Source organism: Macaca thibetana, chromosome 2, assembly GCF_024542745.1.
Source record: "Macaca thibetana thibetana isolate TM-01 chromosome 2, ASM2454274v1, whole genome shotgun sequence".
NCBI lineage: Eukaryota > Metazoa > Chordata > Mammalia > Primates > Cercopithecidae > Macaca > Macaca thibetana.
In genome coordinates this window covers 106,842,742-106,858,274 of record NC_065579.1, presented here as the reverse complement: position 1 = coordinate 106,858,274, position 15,533 = coordinate 106,842,742, and the positions used below count along the sequence as shown (strand labels likewise).

The following is a 15,533-nucleotide window of genomic DNA, read 5'->3' as shown; positions in this document are numbered from 1 at the left end:
CAGTCTCCTGAACTCTCAGAAAGGGGCCTGGGGAGTGTGTGCGGGCAGCACTGGTCTTCAAAGGCACTACCTGCAAATTGTCCACAACCAGCAATCCATTGTGACTCAGGTCCAGGAACTCAATCTTTGGGATCAGTTTCTTGTGAAAGAAAAGAACATCTGATGTTAATGTAGGGGTCGGACCCCAAACATGGTCCCCCACACAGTGGACGGGCACCCCAGGACGCTTCCTCCTGACCACGGACTCCCACGGGCTGTCCCTGCAGGACCACACCTCCCACTGCCCAGCCAGTAGCACATCCAAAGGCGCACACAGGGCCCCCAGTGCTGGGCACTACTCATTGTTTTCATGGAACACTTGGCTTGTGAAAATGACACACGGCAAGGTCCCAGACAGAGAAGGGAGTCTGTCCTTCTTCAACCCTGCCCACACTCCCTGAGCAGCGCAAACACAGGAATGACACTCTTACTGCCCAAATGCCCTCTGGATGTCATTATTCTATGGGCACATCTGTCATCTAAGGAGTGATATCATCACTTAGTGTGGTTATAGTTTACCACATTTACATGAAATTCATATGTTTTATTTGGTTCTAAGTACCACCTCACCAATTTTAAATGATCCCATTCTTTTTTTCTTTTGAGACGGAGTCTCAATCTGTCACCCAGGCTGGAATGCAGTGGCACTATCTCAGCTTATTGCAACCTCTGCCTCCCGGGCTCAAGTGATTCTCTTGCCTAAGCCTCCCGAAGTAGCTGGGATTACAGGCACCCGCCACCACGCCCGGCTAATTTTTGTATTTTTAGTAGAGATGGGGTTTCACCATGTTGGTCACGCTGGTCTTGAACTCCTGACCTCAGGTGATCCTCCCGCCTCGGCCTCCCAAAGTGTTGGGATTACAGGCATGAGCCACCGCGCCTGGCCCCCATTTTATAATTAACTTAAAATGGCAGGCAATGCACAGAGCACTAGATATAGATTTTCTGTGGTCCTTCCTGAAAAAGCTGAGTTAAATACTCAAACTCAGGGTTTGGTGGGGTCAGAGAAACCCCTGGCACCTGCTGCTGAGAGCATACCACAGACTCGTCGATCTCGGAGATGCTGTTGTGGCTCAGGTCAAGCGTGGTCAATGCCTGCCAAGTGGGGATGACGGCAGTCACAGGGCCTTCTAGGGCTGTGCCTTCAGGCTCCCACTCATCAAATTCTGAGGCTTCAGGAACAAGGACTTCCTGCATAAAAACATCTGTTGAGCACCACACTTGGGCCCTCACACAACACTCACTGGGAACACAGTCATTGCAGAATTTAAGGAAGGGCTGGAGCATATTTAGCATGTGGAAGTAAACTTGCATTAAAGCAGGCCTTTGGTTCTTATGTCTTTAAACGATTGTGAAATCGTTCAAAGCTGAACAATTCACCACATAACAGCCACTTAGAATAAGTCCTGGTCCTGCTTTAGGAGCAATGCTTTTCAAGCCCAAAGGGCCTTTGCCTTGGTGACCTGGTGATGCCTTTTCTGGCTTTTTCTTTTTTGAGATGGAGTCTCACTCTGTCACCCAGGCTGGAGTGCAGTGGTGCAATCTCAGTTCACTGCCACCTCTGCCTCGCAGGCTCAAGTGATCCTCCTGCCTTAGCCTCCCCAGTAGCTGGGACTAGAGGTGTGTACCACCACGCCTGGCTAATTTTTGCATTTTTAACAGAGATAGGGGCTTCACCATGTTGGCCAGGCTGGTCTCAAACTCCTGACTTCAGGTGATCCACCCACCTCAGCCTCCCAAAGTGCTGGGATTACAGGCGTGACCCACAGCACCTAGCCATTTGTTCTTTGAGACACAGTCTCGTTCTGTTGCCCAGGCTGGAGTGCAGTGGCACCATCATGGCTCACTGCAGCCTCAAACTCGCAGGTGCAAGCAAATCCTCCCACCTCAGCCTCTTGAGTAGCTGGGACTACAGACGCACACCACCTTGCCCAGCCAATTAAAACATTTTTTTTCTGTAGAAACGAGGTCTCCCTACATAGCCCAGACTGGTCTCAAACTCCTGGGCTCAAGTGGTCCTCCTGCCTTGGCTTCTCAAAGTGCTGGGATTATAGGTGCCAGCCACTGCTACTGGCCAGCCAGCTGTCTTTTCTAGCTTCTCAGAAGCTGAAGGTGAGAATTCACGGTTTCCAGGCAGCTGTGCTTTCCAAGCTGATGATGTGGTCCTCACTGCGGACACCAGGCCTTTAAAACCGTTATTTCACAGGGATAAAGTCAGAAAATGCTAAGATGAGGGGAGTAGCACAGAGCCCAGAGACCATCAAAATGGAGGAAGGCAGGCCTATCTGTTTTGACAAGACCTTTCTTCTCACAATGGGTCACCCTGGGCTCCTTCAGCAAGACAGCGAGAAGTGCTCGGAGAGGGACCAGGTGGCCCAATACACTCTCTGCAAGCCTCAAGAGGAATATTTTTCACCAAATCCTTTTTTTTTTTTTTTTTTTTTTTTTTTAAAAGAGACAAGGTCGAGGCCGGGCGCGGTGGCTCAAGCCTGTAATCCCAGCACTTTGGGAGGCCGAGACGGGCGGATCACGAGGTCAGGAGATCGAGACCATCCTGGTTAACACGGTGAAACCCCGTCTCTACTAAAAAATGCAAAAAATTAGCCGGGCGCGGTGGTGGGCGCCTGTAGTCCCAGCTACTCGGGAGGCTGAGGCAGGAGAATGGCGTGAACCCGGGAGGCGGAGCTTGCAGTGAGCTGAGATCCGGCCACTGCACTCCAGCCCGGGCGACAGAGCGAGACTCTGTCTCAAAAAAAAAAAATAAATAAATAAAAAAAAAAAATAAAAGAGACAAGGTCTCCCTATGTTGCCCAGGTTGGTCTCCAACTCCTGGACTCAAGGAATCCTCCTGCCTTAGCCTCCCAAAATGCTAGGATTACAGGCATGAGCCACCACACCTGGCCCAAACCTAAGTCTTGATCAGGAGCCTTAAGTCATAATATTAGCCACTACATGCCTTTTCTATACCCGGGGAAAGATTTTAACATTAGCAAGATGTAATACATAAAAAAGTAAACAGAAACACACATTCCCAATTTGAATGTTTCTGCTGCTCACATATAAACAACAGGGCCTAGCATTTCCACAACCTCACCTTCTAATCAAGCCATGGAGAAAAAGATACAAATGAGGGCTTAGCCAGGGACTGCTAAAGCTTAGAGGAACAATCTAAGCTTAGTTATCAATCTAATTAATAAAGGTCCTACCACTTGCCACAGCTTAGCAATTTGTTCATTAAAAAACCAATGAAGGCCGGGCAAAGTGGCTCATGCCTGTAATCCCAGCACTTTGGGAGGCTGAGGCTGGCGGATCACTTGAGGTTAGGAGTTCGAGACCAGCCTGGCCAACATGGTAAAACCCTGTCTCTACCAAAAATACAAAACTTAGTGGGGTGTGGTGGTGGGCATCTGTAATCCCAGCTGCTTGGAAGGCTGAGGTAGGAGAATCGCTTGAACCCAGGAGGTAGAGGTTGCAGTGAGCTGAGATCATACCACTGCACTCCAGTCTGGGCCACACAGCGAGACTCTCTCTCAAAACAAAAACAAAACAAAACAAAAACACCAATGACATTTTTTATTTTTTGGGGGGAAAAAGCCAAGTTCCTTAAAATGCCCTGTTAACAACATGAACTTTTAATGCAGATGTGAACTAAAGTGTCCCAGGGGCTGTCAAGTGCTCGGAGGCCCCCCATGAGTGTGTGGCTTCCCCACAGAAGGTCCAGCCTCTGAATACTGATAGACATAGCAGTGTCCTCACCCATCCTCAGTGGTGGAGACCACAGCCCAGGACTCTGACCCACAGACATTGCCCCAGGCAGGATATACGTGAAGCTTACCTTCATCGAGGTTGCTGAGAAGCGGACACTCAGTGTGGCTAAGGTGGGCTTCGATGCGACCAGCCCTCTGATGTGCTTAGCATCACAGTGACTTATCTGGAATGAGGAGCAGCTGCATCTCAGAAACAAAATCCTTGCTCCATCAGAAGTCTCCAGATGTAGGTGTTCCCTACCCCCATACAAAAGCACGACGACGGGCAACCCAAATCCTCAGAGACGGGAGGCCACTCAAAACCAAAGTCTCTCTTTTTCCCAGTGTCAGTGCTGACCAAACATTCCCTGAAGTATCTAGTAAGAAAGATGCCTGGCCTCTCAGACTCACAATGGACCACAAATTCCATTTCCTCTCTAAGGGCTGCCTGGGGCTTGGCAGATGAACACAAAGTGTGGGTCATGGAAACTGCTGGGGAGAACAAGCGGCCTCCACAGCACAGTGAGTGGGGTGGGTCTCCCTGTTCACCCAGCCCCCACTCCATGGAGCTCAGCTGTCGGGTGGTGAGGAGGGGCAAGCCACAGACCAAAGCACACTCCCCGAGCCACCTGCCCAAGCACACCCACAGACACAGATCCAGAGCCTCAGCCTGCTCGGCAGGGCTGGGTCAGGTTTCCTCTTCACTTCCCTGTCCTCACTCGGCAGCAGGACACACCGCAAGTTTCCCGAGACCGCTGTAGACAGAATAGCCCAGTGTGCAGCATAGGCTCTGGAAGCAGTCTCAGCTGAATTCAAATCCCAGCTTTCCACTCATTAACTGTGTGGCCCTGGCCAAACTTCCTTATCTGCCCAAGTCTCAGTTTCCCCAACTGTAAAATGGAAATAAAAGTGTCCTCCTCACAGGGCTGCTGGGAAGATTCAATCAAGGAGACAGGGGGCCACAGGGCAGAACACCAAAGCCACGCTCAAAATATTATGCTTTAAAACATTTTTTTATATCATTACTGACTCTCTTTTCTTTTCAAAAATGCTAAAATTGGCAGTGCAAACCAAGGAGTCCAGCAGGACAAACGCAGAGCGTTTCTTGTGTGGGTGCCCCAGAGGCATCCTCGAAGCTCTTTGCCAACCGGCCTTGGGAAATACAGACTTGTATTTGGCTCTGTCTGACCCTCAGGATGACTTCCCAGGACTTGAACTTGAGGTACACATGCCCCCTGCCTCTATGAGGAGGCCCAGAAGGAGCCAGCTGCTGGTGCTCCACCCTGGCTAACCGCGCCTGCAGCTCACGCCAGGACAGAGGCATGCAGACCAGCCAGGGACAGGAGAGGCCTCTCTTTCTCCGCCTTCAGAGGGCCTGGTCACCTACGCAGAACCTGTCACATACTGCCAAACACGAAAGCACAGCACCTTATGATTAAATCAGGACACCCAACATCACAAACACTTCCTAGCCACAGAGTTGGGAGCAAGAGGATGCTGTGCAGGCCTTCCTGCACTCCGGCAGCACCGGGCCTTACCTCCACCTGATGCAGGGACTTGAATATTGATAGGTCGAATGGCAGGAGCTGCTCCTGAATGTTGCTGGTCCCAAAAGGTCCTTCTGTGCCAGAAACCTGAGGCCAAAGATAAGGTTTAAATTGGGAACAGCACCGCATACCCATCGGGGAGTGCTGCAGCAGCTGACAAGTTGAAGACAACTTTGACCACTTCTGCCTTCAACAAAGCAGGCTCAGGCCAAGACTTAATTTAATAGGACACTGGGTCACGACTGCCCCCTGGTGCCCACAGCCAGAAGCACAGTGCCAAGAATAACCAGGAGGCCTTCCTTCCACCAAGTATCCCACATGGTCTCCTTCACACAAACTGCCAGCCAGTCCCCCGCAGGCTGCACCCCCACCGACTGAGGGGCTCTCCACAGCTGAGCTGCTGCAGCTTTACCTTAAGGTACTTAAGGCGACAGGTGAAGTCGAGGATGTGCCCGAGGTCAGTCTTGGCATCCCCACTGGCGCACGTGGGCTTTCCCTGCTGCAGCTGCTCCGTGACGGCATACAGCTGCAGGGGTCCAATGGCAAAGACCTCGCCGGCCCCCAGGAGCTGCTCTCCTGCAAGAGCCATGCCCTGAAGGATAAGTGTCCAGCCGCAGCCCCAGCCCTCATGCAGCTGGGATTTCCATATCTTTTCTGTCAACAAGCAGTTGGCAAGCGCCCACTGTGTCAAGGCAAAGCCAGGGCCCTGGGCATGCAGGAGCTGCTGCCCTCCTGGGTGCCTGCTAGGCATAGGGCAACCCTAGACATGTGATGACAGAGGAGGGCAGGGCTGTGGGGCTGTGAGGCTGGGGAGCCACTGAGGGAGGAGTGAGGCCAAGTTGAGACCAAAGGCACTGAGCCAGTGAGGCTGCCGAGAGAGGCAGCATTCTGGGTGACGGACCTATGCTGCAACCTCTGAAATGCAAACACCCAGGTCAGGCGCAGGCCTATGGTGCCAGCACGGCACAGAGCCTGGGAGCAGGATGGGTTCTGAGCCCAAACGCCTGCTGCTTGGTCCTCGCTCCACTCCTCCCAGTCATGTGCCCTCAGGTTGGTGACTGGTCCTCTGACCCTGTATCCTCACCTATACCTGTGGCTCTTGGGGGAAGGCAGTAAGATGTTAACAGGAGGCATTCATCACACATTAGCCACTATAACTGTGCTCTCTGGCAGGGATGGGACCCAGGGTCAGCTTCTACCTGCCATCTGAGCCCTTTCAGGTAAGCACAAACCAGGTGTGAGGGAGCAGCGTGCTACCCACCTTCCAGCACCCACCACAGGGCTTTGGAACAGAGCCCAAGTCTGGGCTCAGCCCCTGACATGGTACTCAGGAGTACTGAGGGACCACAGCTCCTCAGACCTGGCCACCTACAGGGCAGGTAGGTGGGCTCCAGAGTGACTTCTGTGTCATCCTGTGCCTCTGGCCATCTCATAAAACTACACAACTTATGCCCAGTGTTTCAGGGACCTGTGGCCACATACCTTTCTCAAAGAGCTCTTCAGCCAGTGCTGCAGTGATGCCATTTATCTCCTGCAGAGAACACAAAATTTGCCCTCAGGAAGTCCACCTGCCCCCAGTCCCTGGGATTTGCACATTCCCTGCTATCTACCCCCTCTGTTGTGCCAGTGCCATCTCTCTAGAAAGTTAAATTAAAGAAAGGAGGGCATAAACCTACAATGAAGCAAGAAGCTTAGAAAGGGAAACTCAATATTCTAGTTATATGGATACCTGAAATATCTCCTCCAAAGCAGAAGGGAAACCAGCCTAACGCTGCGACTCCACTCCACAGGGCCAAGGGCACTGTAGCCCAGGAGGCCAGCAGAGCTGCATGACGCTAAGGGCTTTTGGGAAGCCAGCAGCTCCCAAAACTAGCTCTGGGTGTTCCTAGGAGAGGGTGTAGCAGACAGAAAAGTCCTGTTTTTTTCTGGAAGAGAGGCTCCTATCACCCTGGTGGGATGAAGGACTGCCCAGAGCTAACCCTCCCCGGGAATGACCATTTCCACTTTCTCTCATGTTTCAAACCTGTCTCAGGAAAAGAGTGAACACTTGCTTTCTTCCTGTGCTCATCCCTTCCAGATTCACAACAGTAACACTCAGTCCCAGGGTCCCAAGAAAGAAGTGGGAAGGATTTCCTTTTTAAATGATGCGATGAAGGAGGCAGAAAAAGGACAAGCCTCCAGTCATACAAACAACACCCCAGATCCTAATTCATACTGGGTCATGGCCTGAGCCACTTAAGGTTCCTGAATCCTCCCAACATCCCACAAGAGGAAAAGAGATAACTGCCTTTTTTTTTTTTTTTTTTTTAATAGACAGGGTTTTTCTCTGTCACTCAGGCTGAGTGCAATGGTATAACCATAGCTCACTGCGGCCTGGAACTCCTGGGCTCAAGTAATCCTCCTGCCTCAACTTCCCAAGTAGCTGGGACTATAGGTGTGCATCAGAATGACCTGCTTTTTTTTTTTTTTTTTTTTTTTTTTTTTTTTTGAGATGGAGTCTTGCTCTGTTGCCCAGGCTGGAGTGCAGTGGTGTAATCTCGGCTCACTGCAACCTCTGCCTCCCAGGTGCGAGCCATTCTCCTGCCTCAGCCTCACGAGTAGCTGGGATTACAGGCATGTGCCATGGTGCCCGGCCAATTCTTGTATTTTTAGTAGAGACAGAGTTTCACCATGTTGGCGAGGCTGATCTCAAACTCCTGACCTCAACTGATCTGCCCACCTCAGCCTCCCAAAGTGCTGGGATTACAGGCATGAGTCACTGCCCCCAGCCAACCAACTAATTTTTAAGAAAATATTTTGTAGAGACAGGGTCTCACTATGTTGCCCAGGGTGGTCTTGAACTTTTGACCCCAAGAGATCCTCCCACCTCAGCCTCCCAAATTGTTGGGATTACAGGCGTGAATCACTGCACCCAGCGATGGAAGCTTCTATCTGGAACTCCATTTCACAAATGAACAAACTGAGGTGGACAAGTGCTGATATCCTCAATTTTACATGGCTAAAAACCAGCAAAGCCACACTCAAGTCCTTGGCCTTGGGCCTCTGCATATACAACCAGTTGCCTCAGCACTTCAGTGTAATAACTGTGGGGTTGGCAGTGCCCCCCAAGGCCCTCAGCGTCCCACCCCCACATCCCATAGGTAAGAATTTTAACTCATCGACAGATGGCAGCCAACAGGCCTTTTCGTAAACAGCTCCAGATGGAGGCTGCATAATCTTCGTAACTCACAGGAACATTGGGAACATCGCTTTCACCCGGACAAGCAATTCACGTGTTTATGGGATTCTAAAGACACAGGAGACAGAGTGTCCTTTTCCTGTTTTTCTCTTGTGTTGTTTGTCTCTCTTATCTTTTATACACTGTGGCCATTTTAATGGTGGTTTATATGTTGTAAACATTTCCTCCCAGTCTGCGTATACCTTCTATCTTTGTTCATGGTTCTTTTTCTGACAGAGATTTTTCATTTTTACATTGTTTAACCTTTATTTTTTTTTTATCCTTCATGACTTCTTGGGCCTCTTCTCTCACTCCACAATTATAAAAATATTCTAATTTTCTTTCGGTCCTTTATGGAATCTTTAAAAAAAATGTGTTTATTCATTTAATCTGCTTGAAATTCAGCTTATTTACAGCATGAGAATAACTCCTTGCTGTACCCCCTGGACAAAAAGCAAAGGGAGCAAAACGAGCACACGGAGCCTCAGCTTTAAAGGACCGGCAGGGTGCACGGCCGAATGGAAAAGGGCAAGGAGAGGGGCGCAGCAGACGCGGAGCAGGACAGGGCTCCGGCTGGAAGTGAGGGCAGAGGTGATGGGTGTGCTCTGAAGTTTAACTTCAGTCTCTTGCAACCACATAAGCTAAATGACATTTTCCTTGGCAGCTGTGAAGAACTGAAGATTAGGAAGAGCCTGGAGTGATCCAAAGGCTTGTTTCTCCACGGATGGTTTTGAGAACCACGCCCCATCTACAGATCTGCACTTCGCAATCCTCCCTGCTATCAGATCGCCTGGAGCTGAGCAGGTTCCATCCAGGGGCTGCCAATCTCTGCCCACCTCAATTCCTCAAGAATAGCTCCAGGGCCTCTCAGGACACAAGGCTCTTACAGTTATCTCAGGGTAAAGGGTTCCGCACAATCAGTACTGAACGACCCTCACTTTCAACAGCACACTTCTTTTTTTTTGAGATGGAGTCTCGCTCTGTCTCCCAGGCTGGAGTGAAATAGCATGATCTTGGCTCACTGCACCCTCCACCTCCTGGGTTCAAGCGATTCTCCTGCCTCAGCCTCCTGAGTAGCTGGATCATAGGCCTGCGCCACCATACCTGGCAAATTTTTGTATTTTTAGTAGAGACGGGGTTTCACCATTTTGGCCAGGCTGGTTTCAAACTCCTGACCTCAAGTGATCTGCCCGCCTCGGCCTCCCAAAGTGTTGGGATTACAGGCGTGAGCCACCACGCTCGGCCAATGGCACATTTCTTCAGGTAGCTGGTGTCAGCTCAGAAAGAACACAGAGAAAACAATCACCCTGGGCTAGGCATGTAGTCCCAGCTACTTGGGAGGCTGAGGCAGAAGGATCGCTTAAGCCCCTAGGTTCAGAGTCGAGCCTGGGCAACACAGCAAGATCCTGTCTCTCAAAAAGAAAAATGAAATCACCCTGGATGCCAGCCCCTCTAAGGGGACAGGGCTGGAATTTCTGGAACACACAGAAAGTTGAGAAAACAAAAGGGCCACCGGCTGCTACTAAGCAAAGAGAAAGCTTTCACTTCGAAGGAATCTCAAAAGCAATCTGTGTAACAATTTTGCTGTTTAGGGCACAGGAAGTACATACTGCTGCCAACACTTTCTACTTGGTTTTCCAGGCTGTCCTTCACCTTGGGAGGGAGACTGAACCAGAGAGGAGCACAGAAATACCTCGGCCCCCAAACCTAGCACACGGGCCTCCTCAGAGAGTTCGCTGGTCAAACGGTGGGCTCATGAGTAAAGGTGGGCAGAGTCAGGCCTCCCCATGCCAGGAGGAGGTGGGGTGGGGTGTCAGTGGCCCGAGCTCACATGCCCTACCCAATCTGTGCTGAAGGGACTTGAATTGCTTTGGGGTTTCATAAATGTCTGAATTGAAATGTATTTTCAATTCTTGGCTGGGCACGATGGCTCACCCCTGCAATGCCCGCTCTTTGGGAGGCCAAGGGGGGCAGATCACTTGAGGCCAGGAGTTCAAGACCCGCCTGGCCAACATGGTGAAACCCTGTCTCTACTAAAAATACAAAAATTAGCCAGGCATGGTGGTACATGCCTGTTACTCCCAGCGACTCTGGAGGCTGAGGTAGGAGAATCGCTTGAACCTGGGAGGTGGAGGTTGCAGTGAGCCGAGATTGCATCATTGCACTCCAGCCTGGGCAACAAAAGTGAGACTCTGTCTCAAAAAAAAAAAGAAACTTAGTATCAGCTATGTTTACAAACTGTTAACACTCACCCTCCCAATGTGTTACTGACCAAGAGATCAGCCGCACCACCTGCCCTCCACCTGCCGGGATTCTGTGTTGGTGTGCAGCTGTGGGCAGAGGTTTGGGCTTCACATAAACACTAGCTGGGTTGTGGTCCTGCAACTTAAATTCTGACTGAGCATGCCTGCACACATGCCCTGCAAACAAGTGTACTTCAAAACATGTACACCTACAGTCAACGCAAACCCCAGGCCAGTCCTAGATGCTTCGGTTTGGCACACGCCCGGGCAGTGTGCTTATTTGTGGGGCACTAACCAGGGAGTGAATTACATGTCACTGAGGCCATCCCCCAAGTGTGGCTGAGACACACACGCTAAGGGCTGGAATTCTTATCTCACTTTTTTTTTTTATTTGTTTGAGACGGAGTCTTGCCCTGTCACCCGGGCTGGAGTGCAACGACATGATCTCGGCTCACTGCAACCTCCACCTCCTGGGTTCAAGTGATTCTCCTGCCTCAGTCTCTGGAGTAGCTGGGATTACAGGTGCACGCCACCGCACCTGGTTAATTTTTTGTATCTTTAGTAGAGAAGGAGTTTCACCATGTTGGCCAGGCTGGTCTTTTTTTTTTTTTTTTTTGAGACGGAGTCTCGCTCAGTTGCCCAGGCTGGAGTGCAATGGCGCGATCTCGGCTCACTGCAAGCTCCGCCTCCTGGGTTCACGCCATTCTCCTGCCTCAGCCTCCTGAGTAGCTGGGACTAGAGGCGCCCGCTGCCACGCCCGGCTAATTTTTTGCATTTTTTAGTAGAGACGGGGTTTCACCGTGTTAGCCAGGATGGTCTCGATCTCCTGACCTCGTGATCCGCCCGCCTCGGCCTCCCAAAGTGCTGGGATTACAGGCGTGAGCCACTGTGCCCGGCCTTCAGCTGCCAGGCTGGTCTTGAACTCCTGACCTCATGATCCATCTGCTTCAGGCTCCCAAAGTGCTGGGATTACAGGTATGAGCCACTGCGCCTGGCCCTCCTCGTTTCACTTTAATTTATGTTGGTGATGAGGCATTCTAGCAGGAGTCAGGCATATGTGTGATTCAACTTTAAGCTAAAATACCCCATTGATGGATTCAAACCTCAGCTTTAACTGAAGAGAGTTGCAAGACTGCAAGTTCAAAAGAAAATCTGTTATAATTCACAGCCTCAGTACTTAGAAACTAAAACAAGTTATGGAAATAAATTGGATGCTAAAGCCAATTAACAGTTCAACACAGCCCCTGATTCCAAATTTTGAAAAGGATCTTTGTTCTAGCCAACTAACTTTAAAAGAAGACAACAATATAAACACCTTTCAAGAGAACTTAATTCCTTTCTTTTCCTGGACCACCTAGTAATGGCTAGCACGTGGTGAGCCCTAACCTCAGGCCCAACACTCTTCTAAGCCACTGACCTTCACTGCACAGTCCCCCCCGCTTTTTTTTTTTTTTTTTTTTGAGACGGAGTCTCGCTCTGTCGCCCAGGGTGGAGTGCAGTGGCGCGATCTCAGCTCACTGCTAGCTCCGCCTCCTGGGTTTACACTATTCTCCTGCCTCAGCCTCCCGAGTAGCTGGGACTACAGGTGCCCGTCACCTCACCTGGCTAGTTTTTTGTATTTTTTAGTAGAGACGGGGTTTCACCGTGTTAGCCAGGATGGTCTCGATCTCCTGACCTCGTGATCTGCCCGTCTCAGCCTCCCAAAGTGCTGGGATTACAGGCTTGAGCCACCGCACCCGGCCCACTGCACAGTCTCTTGCAGGCCTCACAAGGACCCCGGCTCATCAGCCTCCAGCTCACAGGCAGGTTAAATGACTGACTTGGACTAAACCATTGAGAAGTAGGGGTGGGAGATAAACTCGCCTCTGCCTGCCTCCAAGTCCACCACAGTTGGAGGTCCTGCCCCACATGGTGTGCTAGAATTCCACATGGGATTCCATTTCACTGAGTTTGAAAACCTGTTCCAGGGGTTCTGGGACGAGTCCTGTCACCGCATGTCCAGGAGGGTCAGGACACAGCAATATGAAGAGCAGCACGGCAACAGGCAAGTGCCGCAGTGTGCCCCTCACTCACACAGGCGGCAACCCCTGCACTCCCACCTAAAGTGGGCTGGTAACAAGTAGTGCTTTCTTTCCTTGTTATTAAAATCCACACCGCAGGCTGGGTGTGGTGGCTCACGCCTATAAACCCAGCACTTTGGGAGGCTGAGGTTGGTGGATCACTTGAGCCCAGGAGTTTGAGACCAGCCTAGGCAACATAGAGAAACCCCATCTCTACAAAGAATACAAAAATTAGCCAAGTACGGTGGCACATGCCTGTAGTCCCAGGTACTTGGGGGGGTTAAGGTGGGAGGAGTACTTGAGCCTGGGAGGTCGAGGCTGCAGTGAACCGAGATGGTGCCACTGCACTCTAGCCTAGGCAACACAGCAAGACCCTGTCTCAAAAAACAAACAAAATCCATACAGGAATATATTGTTATAAATCTTTGTGACCTTGGATTGGGTAATGGTTTCTCATATATGATACCAAAACACAAGAGACCAAAGAAATTGATATACTGAACTTTTTTTTTTTTTTTTTTTTTTTGAGACAGAGTCTCACTCTGTTGCCCGGGCTGGAGTGCAGTGGCCGGATCTCAGCTCACTGCAAGCTCTGCCTCCCGGGTTTACGCCATTCTCCTGCCTCAGCCTCTCGAGTAGCTGGGACTACAGGCATCAGTCACCATGCCCAGCTAAGTTTCTGTATTTTTCTTAGAGACAGGGTTTCACCATGTTAGCCAGGATGGTCTCTATCTCCTGACCTCGTGATCTGCCCATCTCGGCCTCCCAAAGTGCTGGGATTACAGGCTTGAGCCACCGCGCCCGGCCTGATAAACTGAACTTAATCAAAATCTAAATCTTTTGTGCTTCAATGAAGACCATCAAGAAAATGAAAAGATGGCCAGGCACGGTGGCTAACCCCTGTAATCCCATCAATTTGGGAGGCTGAGGCAGGTGGATCACCTAAGGTCAGGAGTTCGAGACCAGCCTGGCCAACACAGTAAAACCCTGTCTCTACTAAAAATACAAAAATTAGCCAGGCAGGCCAGGCGTGGTGGCTAAGGCTGTAATCCCAGCACTTTGGGAGGCCAAGAAGGGTGGACCACCTAAGGTCAGGAGTTCAAGACCAGCCTGACCAATATGGTAAAACCCCATCTCTACTAAAACTACAAAAATTAGCTGGACGTGGTGGTGCATGCCTGTAGTCCCAGCTACTCGGGAGGCTGAGACAGAATTGCTTGAACCCAGGAGGCGGAGGTTGCAGTAAGCCGAGATTGCGTCACTGGACTCCAGCCTGGACGATGCAGCAAGACTCTGTCTCAAAAAAAATTAGCCATGCATGGTGGCATGTGCCTGCAGTCCCAGCTACTCGGGAGGCTGAGGCACGAGAATTGAACCCCAGGGGTGGAGGTTGCAGTGAGTCGAGATCACACCACTGTACTCCAGCTTGGGCAACAGAGCAAGATTGCATCTCAAAGAAAAAAAAAAAAAGACAACTCACAGAATATGAAAAAGTATTTGCATGTTTCTAAAAGTCTAGTAGCCAGAATATATAAAGAACTCTTACAACTCAACAAAGATAATCTGACTTTTTTTTTTTTTTTTTAGACAGTCTTACCCTGTCACCCAGGCTGGAGTGCAGTGGTGTGGTCTTGGCTCATTGCAACCTTCACCTCTCAGGTTCAAGCCATTCTTGTGCCTCAGTCTCCCAAGTAGCTGAGATTACAGGCACATACCACCATGCATGGCTGATTTGTGTATTTTTAGTAGAGACAGAGTTTCTCCATGTCGGCCAGGCTGGTCTCGAACTCCTGGCCTCAAGTAATCTGCCCGCCTTAGCCTTCCAAAGTGCTGGGATTACAGGCATGAGCCACCCGCGCCCTGCCCAATCTGATTTTTAAAAGGATAAAGAATTGGATACTTTTCTCCAAAGAAGATATGCAAATGGCCAAATACCATATGGAAAGAGGCTCAGGCCAGATGTGGTGGCTCACACCTGTAATCTCAGCACTTTGGGAGGCCAAGGTGGATGGATCACTTGAGGCCAGAAGTTTGAGACCATCCTGGCCAACATGGTGAAACCCCATCTGTACTAAAAAAATATATACAAATTAGCCAGGCATGGTGGTGCGCGCCTATAGTCCCAGCTACTCGGGAGGCTGAGGCATGAGCATCGCTTGAACCCGGGAGGCACAGGTTGCAGTGAGCCGGGATCATGCCCCTGCACCCCAGCCTGTGTGACAGAGCGAGACTCTGTCTCAAAAAAAAAAAGAAAAAGAAGAGGCTCAATAACATTAGTCATCAGGGAAATGCAAATTAAAACCACAATGAGATACCACTTCACACCCACCAGAACAACTATGATTAAAAAAAAAAAAAAAAAAAAAAAAAAGGACAAGAAGTGTTAAGCAAGAATGTGGGGAAATTAGAACCTGTACACTGCCGATGGAAACGTCAAATGGTGCAACAACTTTGGAGAACGATTTGGTAGTTCCTCAAAAAGTCAAACATAGAGTTACCATATAACTCAGGTTCCACTTTTGGCTATATATCCAACAAAAATGAAAACATAAGTTCACATAAAAATTAACATACAAATGCTCATAGCAGCATCATTCACAATGGCCAAAAATGGAAACAAACCTAACACTTATCAACTGCTAATAAATAAACATAATGTGGTATATCCAAAAAATACACTA

The 15,533-nt window shown here is 50.0% G+C and overlaps 1 protein-coding gene across 1 annotated transcript in view; it reads right to left on the bottom strand.

Annotated features, from left to right (window-relative positions):
- Positions 1 to 15,533, bottom strand: part of NISCH (nischarin) — a 53,092-nt gene that overhangs the window by 15,194 nt on the left and 22,365 nt on the right. The window contains exons 5-10 of the mRNA XM_050780667.1: positions 6,815 to 6,863; positions 5,745 to 5,908; positions 5,324 to 5,419; positions 3,875 to 3,970; positions 1,078 to 1,230; positions 71 to 139 (exon numbers count right to left, since the gene is read on the bottom strand). Of these exons, the coding sequence (XP_050636624.1) occupies positions 71 to 139; positions 1,078 to 1,230; positions 3,875 to 3,970; positions 5,324 to 5,419; positions 5,745 to 5,908; positions 6,815 to 6,863 (627 nt within the window). The remainder of the gene's footprint in view (positions 1 to 70; positions 140 to 1,077; positions 1,231 to 3,874; positions 3,971 to 5,323; positions 5,420 to 5,744; positions 5,909 to 6,814; positions 6,864 to 15,533) is intronic.